Genomic DNA, 17,355 nt, shown 5'->3' with positions numbered 1-17,355 from the left:
TCTTTCCCACAAACTCCCCCGGGGATGGCGAATTATGTATCAGATATACATTGCTATCCTTAGAGGATTTGAAACACTGATTTAATTACCTTCCGGCACACCAGTCTCAGTCGCCGAAGCATAGATGTAGTCTTTAGTGCGGATCACACCACAGATCTGCTGCTCTTACGCTCCCTCCGCAGATTACCGTTAAAAGAAGAGTTTACTATGTGGTACCGATTTGTCCCCGCCTTCCGCAGAAATTTCCGTTTGCTTACGTCCGATTTCTCTGAATATCATCACTCCTAGTGCAGTTACGCGCATATCCTCATTCACCTTCTTCGGTAGTGTCTTCCTCTGCCATCGGCTTGAATTCTTCCCAAGTTCACGGTGTTTGGGCCGCTTGGCTCCATTTTTGACAGACCAACATTAAACCAGTAACGTCCACATCACCAGCTTCCCTTTCTTTCACTTTTCTTAGTAAGAGTAAAGGAAGCTTTTCACAGACAGGATTCAGTCTTCAGTTCTCCCTTCCCTCCCTTGGTGGCTGAAATTTCCTTGTGCCGAACTTTCCTTTTCCGTTTGCGGGAAGATTTAAGCAGTAGTATGGCCGACGTTGCGGCCGTAGTCGGATTTCCAGTTTCTCCCAAAGTGAGAGTTAGCGCACTTTCTTTTCTAGCTGGCTGCGCGTAGGCACTACATTAATGCAAGCTTTGCATTGAGTTGGAAAGCAAGCCTTCTACAAATTTCTTGGTAGGGAGACGTAAATTTGGTGAGGCCTCCGAAATCCGCGCCTCAGCCTCGACATTATTGGTCATTATCGCGGGTGGTTTCGAGGTCTATGACTTCTTTTCACTTGGAGAATGCAAATCCATAACTTTCATTTTCATTTTTTAAGGACATCCGGTGCTGATAACACTGTTTGACTATCAGATCAGATTTGAAAGCTGCGACCCTGCCATTTTCGTCGCAGGCACCCTTCTGTTTCCAATAAAATGTTATATATCTTCACCTGATATATAGGTTAGTCCCAAAATCGGGTCACTCGGAAGCACCCCTCCGCCCAGCGGCCTGCTGACTTTCGATTGTTACTTGACGGGGTCTTCAACTCTGTGTTCTTCGAAAAAGTTGATTTTCAGGAAGACCTTCGAACTTATCCACTTTTCCAGGGTAGGTTGCAATTGTCACCATTGAAAAACGACATGTACCCGTCAAGGGAGGTTGAAAGGCTTCGTTTCGCATGCAATTCACTGTTCATTTGCATTCACTTGGAGATTGACAACAAAATGTCAATAAAGCAATCGAAACCCTCAAAGTTTTGTCATCATTTGATATAATTTTCCGGCTAAAGTCTAGAAAGAGCATGTAACGTAACTCGTGGAAACGGGTACGTTATCTTAGTTGTTTAGAACCATATCTTTCTTAGAAAGATTTCGCTACCTCTCATTATCATGTCCTCTGTAAATTCCTATACATTTTCGACTAGAAATGGTAAAAATAAAACATATTTTCAGAAGCTTTCTACATTTCTATTGTCAATTAGGATCCATTTCATGCTTTCAATGCGGAAGAAAGATAAATTTTTATCGTGGCCAACAGAAATAGACAATGCCTATCGCAAAGAATGGTAGCTTGAAGATTCTTCTCAGATTTCAGCCTTACTCCCATGACCCACAGTCGTGACAGACAACAATTTTGCTAAACATTTCGTATCTTATCTGATGGGGAAAAAGAAACTGAACACGTGCTAACCACACCTTCAAAGGAAGTATCTTCTTCAAGTTTTTATTCGATTTCATTCAATCACAAATTCATTTATTCAGTCTTTAAGGCTATTTTAGTGCATGTTAATTTAATTTTGACGTTTTCCAGGACGGCATGTCAGACGTCCCAGTCATTCTGGTGGGCAACAAAACAGATCAATGGGGTGACAGGATGGTAACGACCGAGGAGGGACAACGTCGATTTCGGGAGATATCTTGTGCCTGCTTCCATGAAATTTCAGTTCGCGAGAGTGTTGAACAGGTAGGAAAGATTGGAATGCCTAAGATAAGGTGAAATTTTAAACCATCACTAATTTAATTTATTCATCTCAGGTGTGGAGTGTATTTAGAGATGTATGCAGATTTTGGCGGGTATTTAATAAATTTCCAAAATTAAAACGGTCTACGAGTGATGTACAAAATGGAAGTGACTTTGCCTTGAGTCCAGATTCAACATGCTCCTATTATGAACCTACTCCAGAAAGTGAGACTCGGAGATCATTTTTAATTATTGGTAAGATGCCTTCCGAACGTTATGAAGAATGAAAACTTTTGTACTGTAATAAAAATTTATTATTTTTTATTATGATTTTTTATTGGCGTTATTTTTTTTTTTTAAAGTGTGGTCCAAACTTCTAATTTTTCCTGTATCTGGTCTGAAAATCTGCTACAGTTTTTATTGATTTTACAAAGCTTTTCCTATCAGAGCTTGTTCCTTATTTTTATATAATATTCCTTCCAATGAGCCTTTCAAATAATGTTTTGAGGTTTTGTTTTTTCTTGCTAACATTGATTTTTATTCTTTGGTACCCTGATATTAAATCAACTTCTCCGTGACTATACCAAAAGTAGGCCTTTTTCGTGAGTTTTTAAAGTGCTGGAAATATTGAAGCTAGCATGACAGCAATTTGTTAGAGATTAATAAATCGATAGGAGGGTAGCGATGTAGTTATTTTATGGTACACTTAAAATAATTAGAAAAAGTTAATTATGACAGGTTTTATAGATTTGGTGATCCAAACCTTTGTACTGAAAATTATGGCAGCCATTAATGGTGAGTTAACTCGAAAGAAAAGCGTTAGAAAACTGTAGGTCGGAACAACATACATGCATATCTTCTCGATCTCTTAAGTTGTCTGTCCTCTGTCCGTCTTTTTTTTTAGGAGGTGGAAATCTTTAAAAGACACTGGCCTGGACACGCCAGCGTGTGGGATTCTTACCCACTAAAACCACTCCGGACTCCCCGGAACGGGGTACGGTATTGCATCACGGGGCGGAGTCAGCTCATTTTAGCTTGGTCTCCTTTCATCTTTACGCGGCGTACATAACCGCGCTTTACTAGTCTCGTTTGCCTTTCGCAGTTTGCTCTGGATAGATACGACCATGGAGTTGATCGCATCCCAGTCTTCCTGACATGTTAACATTCTTCGCAGCAGATTCTCTGATACTAGCACCTGCCCTAGAGTCTTCTCTAATTTCTTCCTTTGCATTGCAATTGGACAATCGGGTGAGGTATCTAGTTTAAACCTGAACAGATACTGGCGATATCCTCCATGCCCCGTGAGAAACTGAGTAAGATTATAATTAATCTCAGCGTGCCGTCTCTCCAACCACTCTTTGATGGCAGGGATGAGCCTGTGTGTCCACCGACCCTTCCCCGAGCGTTCCCAACGCTCTTGCCATCTATTTAGAGATCTCTCCCTTTCGGCGTTCTTCGTCTGCGATAAAGGAAAGATAGACTTCGGATTATATATTATATATTCGTCATCTCATCTGCCAAGATGTCAATGGGCATCATTCCAGAAATGACGAATGCTGCATCCTCTGAGACAGTCCTGAATGCCGAGCACATCCTTAGGGCTGTTCTTCTGTATACTGAACTCAGTTTGTTAGCGTTAATTGCAACCTGCAATGCCTTTTCCCAAACTGTAGCTGCATTGAGCAGCGTTGAACTCACTACCCTAGCTATAAGCAACCTGGAAGCGTGCCATGCCCCCCCCCCACATTCGACATCATCCTTGCCAGGGTCACACTTGCAGTGTATGCTTTGTCATAAACATACCGCACTTGTTGCTTATAGCTAAGTTTCCCGTCTATCATCACTCCCAAGTAGGCTTAGAAGGGATAATATGATCCCCAATTTGAATACGGGCAAAATTGCTTTTACGGCGCTTGGTTATGAGAACTGCTTCCATTTTTTCCTCTGCAAGTGTCAGACCAGAACTCTCTAGCCAACTCTTAACAGCATTGATCGCTTCGCAAGAGTATAACTCTGCATCTTCGAGGTACTTTGCGCCCACAACCAGCGCTATATCGTCGGCGTAGCACACGACCGTGGCTTCCTCCGGAAGGAGAAGATTAAGTACATCGTTGTACATAACGTTCCACAGCAGCGGCCCCAGTACGGAGCCCTGTGGAACACCCGCGGAGACAACATACTCCTGGGATCCGTGATCGGTGTCACACTAAAGCCTCCGTTCTTGTAAATAGCCGTTGACAATAGCTCCAAGATAAGCGGCAATACCAATGTTCGCCAGAGATTCCCGTATTAGGTTCCAATTGGCCGAATTGAATGCATTTCTCACATTCAGGGTCACTACTATGCAATATTTGCTAGTACGACCCTTTCCGTGGATTGCATCTTCGGCCAAGTCAGTAAACATTTTGATGGCATTAATGGTTAATCCGGAACGGAACCCTTACTGCCGGGCGGGGGGACTGGAATACCAATCTTCGCTAAGGATTTGTATATTAGATTCCAATTGACCGAATTGAATGCATTTTTCACGTCCAGGGTTACTACCACGAAATATTTGCTGGTACTACCCTTTCCGTGAATTGCATCTTCGGCCAAGCCAGTATGATTTGATGGCATCAATGGTTGATCTGGCTTTACGAAACCCATACTGCTGGTCTGAAAGGCCGCCTTGGCTCTCATCAACCGGAGTAATCTATTATAGATTACCCGCTCTAACATTTTCCCCACAGTGTCCAAAAGACATATGGGTCAGTATGAGGATGGTTCACCTGGAGGTTTACCAGGCTTAAGCAGAAGTACCAACTTCTGCCGCTTGCATGCCGCTGGAAATATTGCCTCGGACATGCACGCTTGAAGCAACTCAATAAACATTTCCGGGCTGAATTTCACGATAAGCCCAAGGGCTTTATTCGGTATTGCATCCAAGCCCGGCGCTTTATTATCTTCTATTCTACCGCAGATCTCTAGCAACTCGTCTCTAGTGACTGGGTGAATTGCCGTCACATTCTGACGGTCGGTGGTTGGAATGTGCCGATGCTTTCCTCTCGCTGGGGGTAGAAACCCTGGATGATTTTCAGCAAGAGGGTAGGGTACGTAATCTGCGAAGATGAACGGCCTCTGAATAGTCACATCTCGATTCTATTGGAAATTCCCCACGGGTTTATGTCCGCTTCTGAGCAGAGCTCATTAAAATATTCCCCCTTACTTCGCTGGATGACGAACTTGAGGTTCTTGCGGCCAGCCTTATAGGCGCACTCTTTTTACCTCTGATCGGTTCTACCTACCGCCCTCTGAACCGCTCTTCTGATTCGGTGGCAGGCTGATCAAAGACTGGCCAGTTCATCATTCCACCAGTAGTTTGGTCTTCTACTGGGGAATAAAGACCTCCTAGGTATGGACGCGTTAGATGGTTTGGCGATACATTGTCCCATATGGACGGCTCTTTTCGTAGAGGCGCCTGCTTTATCAGGTTGATCTAACCACATCTCATTCGAAGCTGTTGCAGACCAGCCTGAAATCTTTTTCGGTTTCGGGCATGATAGCTCTTTGCCCTGTGGCTCGACACATACCTCAAAGAAGATTGCCTGGTGATCGCTGTGGATGTAGCGTTCGCCGACGCACCAGAATATGCCACGCACCAGCACAGAACTGACAAAGGTCCGGACGCCCCTTTCTGAAAGGTTTTCACAGCACCTTCGTTAGCCAAAACTATGTCCATCTGCGCAAAAGCTTCTAATAAAATGCGCCCCCTGGCATTTGATTCTCTGCTACCCCACTCAAGGGCCAAAGCGTTGAAATCACCAGCAATTACCTTTGGACTTCGTCCCCTTGCGTCGAGAATAAAATTATCAAGCATTTCCTCGAATTCAGACAGTGTCAAACTTGATGGGTCATAGCAGCCGAATACATATACACCACTTATTTTCGCCCACACAAACCCACTGGCTGCCTGACTTGCAGTAAATTGTATGGCCTGTCGACCACAAGCCCATATGGCCGCTCCACCAGTCGAATCTGTGACCCATATGCCACCGCGACGGTTTCTGTACGGCTCACTTATAATGGCGATTTCCGTCTTAGATTCGAACGTGGTCTGCTTAAGTAAATCCTGAGTGACCCTGCAATGATTCAGGTTTATTTGAATAAACCTCATTTTCTCATTGCAGTGAGCGCCTTCCTAGATTCCGGACTTGAATTGCTCCTTCAGAGCAGTACAACTTTCTCCTTTCGATGTCACTTCATCGAGATCCTTACATTCTATATAGATCTCATGTTTTTGGGCACGCATTGCGGCATTCTCCCCAAGTGAGTTTTTCGCCTGAGTGCGAAAGTCATCAGTTTTGCCCACGATGGATCTTTCTAGGTCGAACATGAAGGGTTCTGGGTTCTTTGGATTCTGTGCACATTTCCGCTCAGATCTTTTAGGTCGGGATCAGCTTTGACCTTTTTGAGTATCTCCGCGTAGGGGAGATTGCCCTTACTGGAATTAACAATCGCATCTGGCACTTTTGCTTTTCCTTTAATTGTTTTGTTGGTAACTTTAGTCCACCCATCGTTTTCGTTCGTCTTGGGCTTCGCAACGCTGATCGAGTTTTCTATTATAGATTCGCTGTACGCCTTCCTCCTTCTGAGCTGTCGGTGCTGGTTTTCAGAATGTCCTGTCCGCCTTTTTTCTCTTAGGCGCCTGCTGATTGTTTAGATGATCCCCTCTCTTTTTCACGTACTCGTTTATTTCGCCGTGATTCGATGGTAGTACGTTTAGGGGTCACTTGGGTCGCTTGTGACACTGTTGGCACAGCAGGGTTCGGCGTATCCTTATTATTCTTTTCCTCCATCTGCGATCTATTATAGAGGACTCTAATAGCTTTAGCCATATCCTTTATGGCTTCCATCTGTCCATTTGTCCGTCTGTCTATCTGTTACACCCGATTTACTCGGAAATTCCGGAACCGATTGTCACAAAGTTTGGTCAGAACATATAGTCTGTATGCCCCTTTACATGCAGCGAGTCGCCCCATTTTACGCTGTGTTTGAAAGGGGACTTTTCACAGAATATGGTCATGTAGGATATCAGATGAAATGGCGATTAGTGCTTTTCGAAACTGATCTTATTTCTGATATCGGGTGAAATATAGGGGAGTGAGGGCTCCAAATGTATGCCCAAAAAAGTGAAACAGGTCTCGTTCTCAGAACCTATCCAAGCGAAAAATCTGCAAAATACAAAATACATCTCATTCCGATATCTGTTCAAATCAACTTAATAATAACATTTAACTATATTTTATAAATTTACCGGAAAACCCCCTTAAGTTGATCCTAGAAGTACAAGATGGCATGGACATAAGGAATAATATAAGAAACTACTTTGGGAAGTTTGAGTGAAATCCAACTATTCTTAACAAAGTTATTGGCCTTGAAACTTTTACATTTCAGGAAAATTTATTGCACTCTTAGAGGTGTATAAAGTGAAGTTGTATGAACGGCGCGGTCCATGGGGACATTGTAGTTTTCCTTTTTTAGCTTTTTTTACTTATTTGTACATCAGTATCAATTACTTGAGGCAGATATGTGTATGTATATGTGTGCTAGTTAAGTTTGCGGGTAGTGTCCAATAGGATACTCATGTGTGGTCGAATAGAAAACCATGCATAGGGAATTCTTCACATATATAAATACAAAACCTTTTACCCGAAGCGCATAGCTTCCGGTATGCCGACTTGTTTTACTGCTTGTCGATCTTACACGTCTGGCACGCGATGCACTCTCTGGTTCAACAGTTTACGTCCTTGTTCATGGACGTAGTAGTAGGGAAATATTTTCCAGTTTCTATCCAGTTCGTCGTCCTGAAGCCTGGATGCGCAAAATCGTACTGGGTGAAATACCACCTTGCCAAAATTTGCCGCAATAAATGGTCCAGGTCCCTAGTCTGGGGTCTCCCAGAATAAGTAGAAGTCGAAAATAGGAAACTCCTTGAATTTATATCCGGCGTTTGCCCTCAGGCTCTGAAGCGGTTGATTGCCGCATAATCGACCGCGGCGGGGACTGCCCTCAAAGGAAGTATTTAATGGAGAGGTACGCGGCGAGTAGCACACGATCGTAAGCGCAGTAATTATGTTAAGCTGGGTTGAGTTGTTTGGAAAAGAAGTTTCACCCCTTCATCAACGGGTGAATTAAACTGCGCGTACCGATATGTCTGAGGCATTGACAAACACGCCTAGGGGTGCATCTGGCCGAGAAAATACCAGTAGTGTAGCATCAACAAGATATTGTTTAATGGTTTCAAATGCCTGGAAGACCTCTGTAGACCAGGCAACCTCGCGGGGGTCTTTCGTTTTGGGCCCAGACAAGTAAGCGTTCAGGATCGCTTGGCGATGAGCGGCCTCGGGCAGAAAGCTTAAAATGCCCAAAAACCTTCGCAGATCCTTCACCGTAGTTGGCAGCGCAAAGTTTTTTATCTCTTCAACCTTGGCTGGGTCTGGTGTAATTCCGTCAGGAGTGATCATATGGCCCAGAAATTTCACCTGCTTCTGTAGAAATTTGCATTTTTCAACGTTTAGAATGAGCCCGGCCTCAAGGAGACATTGCAAAACGCATTCGATATGGTCCAAATGCTCAGATTCGAAAGAAGAGGCGACCAAAACATCATCCATGTAAACGAAACAGAAGTTTAAGTTTCGTAGGACAGAGTGCGCCCGGATAGCTGAGTGGTTAGAGCACAAAGCTGTCGGAAGGAAGATCGCGGTTCAAATCTCACTGGTGGCAATGGGATTTGTATCGTGATTTGACGTCGGATACCAGTCGACTCAGCCGTGAATGAATACCTGAGTCAAATCAGGGTAATAATCTCGGGCGTGCGCAATCCTGACCACATTGCCTCCTATAGGCTATCCTGTACGAGATTAGATATTGTCTTCTATTTGTAGTTAAGTCTAAAATTGACAGACCAGTAACTTACTCCAAACTGCAATTTTATTTTATAGTGTATATATATATTTCGGGAGCAACTTACGCCCTTCATCAGTACAAAGCTATCCTGTAATGTGCCGTTGCAGTCTTGAATGAAGTACGAGTAGTCTAGCACACTTCAAGGCCCTAACCCATGAATTTCTGGAATGTTTGCCCAGCGTTGCATAGGCCAAATATCATCCTGGTGAACACGAAGGGTCCGAAAAGTTTGCATATAGCAGTTTTCGGTATGTTTTCTGGAGCAACAGGGATTTGGTGATACGTCTTGGCCAGATCCAAGGTCGTCAAAACAAGGCAGTTTGTCAATGAAAGCATAAAGTCATTGATGAGTAGAATATGGTATCGGTCGGGAATTGTCTGAGCTTTCACACACCAGTCATCACCAAATGGAGTAGAGATGACAACAGCTACTGGAAGGTCTGCAAATACCATGTTTCATGACATCGTCAAACTTTCCATGCAACAGGTAGCTTTCGGGGTGATAGAAAGCGCATCTTTGAGAAGATGGGGAACCGGTAATGCTGATTTGGTGTTACACCTCATGTGCTTAACCGACTAGAAGAAACTGCTTTCAGTAGTGATGTTCCCTTATTTTCGGAGGAGTGCGCGAATATGATGGTCGGCAATGTCCTCGAAAACAATAGAAAAAGTGTCGTTTGCGCAGTTGGAAATTTTTCCTGACGACTTTAAAGAGGTTTCGGGGTCTATCATAGTCACACAGGAGTCTGCACCTAAAATGGGGGTGCTAATATCCGCCAAAACGAATCGCTACGAAAACGCTCGTCTCAGTCCGAGATTCACATCTACCTGCCTGTAGCCGTAAATACGGAGAGAAATAGGGGGGGGGGGGGGGGGGGAGAGTTCGCAGTAGCCAGTCGCAAGTTCTGCGATATGAACGTGTTTGAACGCGATACGGGGAAAACCGACCTGCTCAGAGGGTCGAATATTGTAAGGCGACGTGGTACTCCGCTTTGAGTAGCCGTCGCCGAGGCACATAGCGAGCAAAGTTTTTTGTTGCATTGAAATCGTCGTGGTCGATGGCCGTGGCGGACAATGCATCCAGCAACCCCAAGTCCGCGCAGGCCAAGATGGCGTGGGTTCTCCCTGGGTACGGCTGCAACCAGAGCGTTTTCAAAAGCTCTGAGCTGAACTTATCCCCATTAAGCTGCCTTATTTCTCGAAGCAGCTGGCTGGTTCGCTTCCTCACTCATTGACAGCCCGCTTATAAGGCGCTTGAGTTGCCTGTGGTAGGACCCGTCCTCTGACACATTCGCAACTAATCCAATGGTCTCCAGACCTTTCTTCTTCCGACGATTGCGGCGTCCTATTGGTGGACACCCTGAATATTTCGTCACTTTGGGTCAGCTGGGCTTCGATTCGGGGGAAGTGGCAACTTCAAGTTCATTTAGTCCTCACGGATACCTGCTGTAAAGTTGAGTTGATGTTGTGGAGAGGCCGATGCAAGCGGTGAAATGGATCCTCGTCAGTTTGCCTTCAACTCCAACAAAGCTTCGTAACGTCAAGGTAAAGGTTATTTGGACGATGTGGCGCGTATTGTGGCCTATCAAGTTCTTCCAGTCCTCGAATCCGACAAAGTACAGAGTTGGCGAATAGTTCTGCTTGCGGCTGGTACGGTGCGTTTAGATCTGTAATACAGATCTTCCTCGGATTACACTTAACGCCCCTTTTGGATGGATTTCAGGAGCTTAGCTTGCATTGCTACCAACTGTTTATTTGCGTCGTAATTACCAATTTGCACGGTAGCTATGTCGCTTACGGTTTGTTCTAGCACTGTTCGCAGGCAGTTAGGAATTTTGTATCACGAACACAAACATTTTCACACCACTTGGTTACTGGGAATTCTTTGCTTGTTTCTGCAATGTGAAAACATCTTACAACCGTGTATGAAACTCTTTCTCTTGCAAGAAAGTTATAGTTCTTCATCCATAACATATCTGACGCTATTGTACGTTTAACACTACGCATGTAATAGACCTGACCTGACGATTACCTGTCCCATACATAAAAAGAGAGATATCACGCAGTGCAGCAATTATAGAGGTATCACGTTGCTGAGTACTATCTATAAGATATTCTCCGCTATCTTGCTAGGTCATATAGCCCCAAACGCCCAGAACATCACTGACCCATACCATATATAGTCCAATATAGATTTGGATCACTATCTCGTTACAACACCCACCTACAATCCCCTCTGACAATCAAGTGAGAGTGAATACTGAAGCCATTCACAACACAGAACTCCGTATCACCTATAAGGGGGAATGGATGCCGCAATAATCGCAGCTAATAGATCACCTCAATAGGTTACGGTGGGCGGGTCACTTAATCCGTATGGATGAGCATGATCCAGCCCGGAAAGTCTAGAAGGCAGACCCTGCCTAAGATGGAGCGATGGCGTAGGTCAGGACACCAGACAGCTTTTAGGGATATCGAATTGGTGGACCTCGGCGCAAAACCGGGGTGTCTGGAGTTGTTTATTAAGGCAGGCCTAGACCGGATACCGGTTATTGGCCCTTGATAGTGATGATGAATAGATCACCTGCAGATGAGGCACCACCACCTGAAGAGCGTTATCATTGAAACGGCCACAAACTTACTTGGCCCCAGTCGCAAGAAAAGTCGGAACGGCTGGTTTGACGATGAATGTAAGCTATCAACGGAAAAGAAGAATGATGCATACCGCGTAATGTTGCATTCTCAAAAAAAGCGAGCCCGCGCGCAGACTTATGACGAACTCCAACGAGCGAAGAAGCGACTTCACAGATGGAAAAAGGAAGCCTGGTAGAAACAACAGATCCGCGAACTCGAAAAATACAGGGAGCAACCGCACCAGGTGCGGAAGTTTTACCAACAAGTCAGCAGGATGAAGCCTTATATACCTCGATTTTCATCCTGCCGGGACAAAGAGGAAAATCTGGGTTCCGACGAGCAATGGGTTGAATATTTTGATGAACTGCTCAACAATCAAAATATGGGCGAGTTGGAGGTCCCACCAACTGAAAACGACGGACAAATACTGCCACCACCAAATACAGGAGAAACAATCCGTGTAATTCACCGGCTTAAAAACCACAAGTCGCCAGGAGCCGATGGAATTACAGTCGAGGAGGCGACCAACTTCACCAAGCGGTTCATCAACTGATGCTCAAGGTGTGGGATAGTAAATCAATGTATGACGACTGGCAACGGGGTATTGTCTGTTCCATATATAAAAAGGGGGATACCACGCAGTGCACCAATTATGGAGGTGTCACGTAGCTGAGTACCATCTATAAGATATTCTCCGCTATCTTGCTAGGCCGAATAGCCTCCATATGCTCAAAACATTATCGGCCAATATCAAACAGGCTTCACTCCAGGCAAATCAGCAACAAATCAGATTTTCTCTCTGGGGCAAGCGCTGGAAAAACTGTTGGAACTGTTGGGACTTCGGTTGCATCATCTTTTCATCGACCTTAAAGCCGCCTATGGGAGCATAGCCAGGGTAAACTGCATACAGCCATGAGAGAATTCGATATCCTGACAAAATCGATAAGCCTGACCAATGTGCGACGCTAGATAAAACCGACGGTATCACTCTCGAGGCCATACAACATTAGCAATGGTCTAGGACAACCTGGTCCTGGAGAAAGTGATTCGTAATACAGATGTGAATGCGAGAGGCACCATCCACTTCAAATCCACCCAACCACTGGGCTATGCTGACGATATCGACATCATGGGAAGAACAACCCGGGATATACAGTCAACCTTCATCCAGATCGAACAGGCGGCAATGGACGCGAGATGTTGGGCTGCACATCAATGAAGGCAAGACGAATACAACTCTGAGAGCATTGAAAATTTCTCCTATCTAGGGTCGAAAATTATAACCGATAACAGCTTTAACAATGAAATCCGCGCACGGTCGTTAGTGGCCAACAGAGCCTATTTCAGCTGACAAAACTGTTCCGCTCGAAGCGGAGCGCTAAAAGCTCTTACTGTACAATACAATGATCTTGCCAGTCCTCACGTATTTCTCGGAGGCTTGGGTTCTTAGCAAAAAAAATTTGCGAACTCTTGGCCGCGTTCGAGAGAAGAATCCTCCGAAGAATTTTTGGCAACCTACATGAGGATAGACGACTCCGTAGTCTACATAACGACGAAACTATATACCGTCAGGTGGTGGATAAAATCCGGCTCAATAGGTTACGGGTGTGCGGGTCACTTAATCCGTATGGATGAGGATGATCCACGCCCAAAAGTGTATAAAGGCAATATCTATGGTAGAAAAAGAAGACCATGTAAACCCTGCCTGAAATGGAGCGATGGCGTTGGTCAGGACGCCAGATAGCTTATAGCTATATCGAATTGGTGGACCTCGGTGCAAACTCGGGGCGTCTGGAGTTCCTTATTCAATCAGGCCTAGACTGGAAACCGATTGTAATATGTGATGTTCGTGATATAACATTATTTGTTCGGTTAGGGTTATGAAAGGTAATGTTTGCGTTATCACATTGTTAAACTACTTTTTTTAAAAAAAAATGGTATAATATCACGTTACCTAGTAACGTCATATTTAGCAGAGTCAACGGTATGTGCAAAGCTATTATAACACTTTAGGAATGGTTTACAATAATCCTGTTGAATAATAGAAATTGATGATTGATGGATTGGTCGTCTTCTTATATCGGATTTTCAATAAAAACCATACAAAGATACTCACCATATGGAGCTGATATGTAGGGGATCACAATATATGATTTTATGGATTTAAAAATGGTGCGCCAAAAGTTCAACTGGGTGATGTTATTGGTTATTTAATGGACCTAAATTCGTTAGGAAAGGGATGAAATTTCATGGTGTGAGATGTGAAAAATTGAATCAATGTCCGACTACATGTACAGAACTTTCCGGATGCCTAGCTTAGAATCGGTTTTACTTTGAGAATTGGAGATTATATGTTCAAGGCTATGTACGGGAATTGATAGTTCAATGAACATTAAAAGAAACAGTGTCAATAATAGCAGAAGAGATGCAATGCCGAAATAGTTCAACAGCAATACTCTACGATAGTCTACAGTTTTAGGGTAAAAAATCCCAGTTCCATCAGCCTTATCGATCTCTACGCTTCTCAGTGCTAGCCGACTATCAGCGGCAATGAACGGCGCCTCGCGGGAAAGGAGAAACAGATGTTATATTGGACTAATAACATACCATAATAAAACCGATCGCGAAAAAATTGCAAAAGAGACGTCTTCGATGATATGAACATGTTATTGGTGCTGATAAAAATGCAGTGGCTAGGCTGATGAAAAAGAAGAGCACCATTTCAAATTCTTAACTTAGCCTAACGCAAGACCGGAGTAAAGTGTAGATAAATTTGACTTCTTCCCCATCGGGGAGTCAAGCCTATTTATTATAATTCAGGTTTCCATCTGGGCATATTGGAGAAATTCACTGACGTTTACAGGATTATTAATATATTCAGGACCAGGACTGTTCAGCAGAAGAATTTCGAACATTCCAAATCAAATGTATGTATATCTGTGTATGTGAAGTTCCGACAATTGTTCACAATAACCTTCGCTTCTAGCATTCCTTTTTATAGTTAATTTATTTTCTTCCGAATTTTCTTCATTTTTCCCTTTTTTTTTTTGAAAACCATTTTATCAATCTGAGATTTTCAACTAATTTGTATTTCTTACTCCATAGGACACTCATGGCGTGAGGAGGATTCAAACACCGAGTCAGGCGATATCACCGGCCCGAACCATACATCTGATTCGAAGGACGATATAGAGCATCCTTTCCGGAACCGAGCCTCAACGGATGGTACCCTACTCTCCAGACCTAGACGATGGCGCTACCCTCCGCCCGGCTGTGCGGTTACACATTCAAATAGGGTAGAGCGACGAATGAGTATTTCGACCAGAGGCAGCAATGCCAGCTACTGACTGAAATTAGGAATTGCTTAGGTATCTGAATGGGAGTTTTAGAAAGAAAAAAGATTGTGATAAAAAACGATAATATAAATTATTTATATGTTTGCGAACCAGATAATAAATTGGCGATTTGAGAGAGTATCTAGAATGAAAGCGAAAAATTATAAGAAGTAAATATTTGTATAAAAATGATGATCTCACATATGACGGTTTCATGATAATATTATATAAGAGGACGTTGTACAAGTCGAATCGAAATTTTTAGTACGTAAATTTATAATATGGGCTTTGGAAATATATAATCCAAAGCTCTTATTTAGTTAGACTGTGAACTTTGATTTTTTTCATGTCTTCGAATAAAATTTATATCATATTCTATTATTTTACTTTATTTTTCCATCCATATACTATAGTTATTCAACAGGTAAGTAGCCTTTCATCCTTTTCAAAATGGGGATAATCACAAGACTTCATGGATTCCCAGAATTTCAGCTTGGTTTTCTCAAAGTCTCATAAGCGTTGACTGGACTTTCGTCCTGTTTTCATAGAATCACACTTCCTCCGTTGGTTTGGATTTCGCCTAGTTTGTGTTTTATCGAAAAAAAAATTGGATCCCTAGCATAGGCAAAAAAAATTCAAAAAGATCATATAAAAGCAACTCTGGTGTTCATTAAAATCTTTTTTAAAAAAAATGATGTGATATCAATTTATATTTGTTTACAAATTGTGGTAATAGAAGTTGAAAATTTATTTACGTTAGGCAAATTACAATGTAGTATATCATAATTCGGAGTCTCGTTTAAATGTATCGTAGTATTTTACTATAATACTTCCATAATTTATCATATTCGGAATAAATGTATATTCAATAAGAAAAATTTATCAATTCGATAAGTGGAAATCTTCAAAAATAAAAAATATTTATTCAAGGGAAAAGAAATCGCTTATATATTCTACTGCTACGATTAAGTAAAATCTAAGGACATAAGAAGATGTAAATATTCTGGAGAATATGAAACATAATAACAAATTGACGTTAAAGTGTATGAAAATATAGATAGCATTCAAATAAACACGGATGGCGTTTTCACTGAATTCTTCGAATCTATCCTTGACTTCCCACCTTATATCAGTGAAGGAAAGAAAAGTATCTTCGAAAAGTTACCTTCAGATAAGAACTCGATTAACGTCAACCCGATTTAGATATCCTCTCTTCATGTCGGTGATTGGAAGAAAATTCGAGGGATTCGGCTGTCAGGCTCTTTGTCAGCTACTTCTGGTTGAAATCGAAGATTACGGAAGTGAAGTCAAATTCTTCACATGAAAAATCTAAAGAAATTGAAGGAAGTTAAGTAAGGATTACAGCTCCATAAGCTCACACATAACATAATTCTTCATTTTTCGTTCTCAGAAAGCATAAAAAGTTCTACCAACAAAGATGTCAATCCGATATAATCTTCCATTTGCTTCTAAAAGGCGAAAATATCTTTGTATACATCTATAAAATGTTATCGTCCTTGGACAAAGTTTATCTGCGTTATAATGACCTAGACATTTTTATGTATCACGCATTACGAATAGTTTTTCATTTCGACTTGTGTATCTGAAGGCGGAAGATCAGGAATTTAGGGTGTGTACTTTTTAAATGCTAACAAAATGTTTGCAGCTATATTCCGGACCCGATAAAAATACTTTAGATCCCAGGTAATGTTCAAAAAGTAAACAAAGCGTGAAGCTGGTAATCACATCTATAATAAGGAGAAGTGTAAATCGAGAAAAATTATATTTGATAGCTAAAAGAGTTTATTATTCATGTACTGGCCAAATATCTTTGACACTTGAAGCTTGAGATTTGAACTTTAAATTATGAATAAATGGAAGAAAGATGAGTTTAAAATTTGAAAAGTTGTCCCCAGAAGTCCCTGAAAATTTTTAAAAGGAGCAAATACAAACAAGTAAAGTAATTCAGTATGCAAGTATTATTATTATTATTCTGTTAAGGGAAAGTCGCACCGAGTCCTTGAAGAACTATTGCGCCTCTTTTACTGGTTACAGTGTACCTATTGATAGTATCTCAAGCAGACCTATAACCGTTAGGAACTTTAGTAAGTTCCCTAATTCCCGATCTTTCAGCTTTGCATATAGTATTAAGTGTTCTCCCAGATGCCTCGACCTACTTTGCACAAGTGCCGAACACTGTCCCAGGATGTGTATAGAGGTTTCGTCCTCCTCCTCACAAAACCTGCAGGCAGTGTCCGTAGATATCCCTAGCTTCCCTAGGTGATAGTTCAGCCGACAATGACCAGTGAGAATTCCCACTATGATTCGGAGGTTCTTTTTGGTGAGGTTTAAGCAATCCCTTGTGCGTATGGGTTCGTATCCCCCAATAAGTACCCTGGACTGCTCCATCCCTGGTAGGCCCGCCCAGTATAGTTCCCTC

The 17,355-nt window shown here is 42.6% G+C and overlaps 1 protein-coding gene across 3 annotated transcripts in view; it reads left to right on the top strand.

Annotated features, from left to right (window-relative positions):
• Positions 1 to 15,892, top strand: part of LOC119646583 (ras-like protein) — a 199,604-nt gene extending 183,712 nt beyond the window's left edge. For all 3 annotated transcript variants that reach the window (XM_038047077.1, XM_038047076.1, XM_038047075.1), the window contains 3 exons: positions 1,852 to 2,004; positions 2,076 to 2,256; positions 14,686 to 15,892. In XM_038047077.1, the coding sequence (XP_037903005.1) occupies positions 1,852 to 2,004; positions 2,076 to 2,256; positions 14,686 to 14,927 (576 nt within the window). In that variant the 3' untranslated portion in view covers positions 14,928 to 15,892. The remainder of the gene's footprint in view (positions 1 to 1,851; positions 2,005 to 2,075; positions 2,257 to 14,685) is intronic.
• Positions 15,893 to 17,355: the final 1,463 nt, after the last annotated feature.

The sequence above is a fragment of the Hermetia illucens genome, chromosome 1 (assembly GCF_905115235.1).
Source record: "Hermetia illucens chromosome 1, iHerIll2.2.curated.20191125, whole genome shotgun sequence".
In the NCBI taxonomy this organism is placed as follows: Eukaryota; Metazoa; Arthropoda; class Insecta; order Diptera; family Stratiomyidae; genus Hermetia; species Hermetia illucens.
Note: the sequence above shows the minus strand (reverse complement) of the source record. Positions and strands in the feature narration are given on the sequence as shown.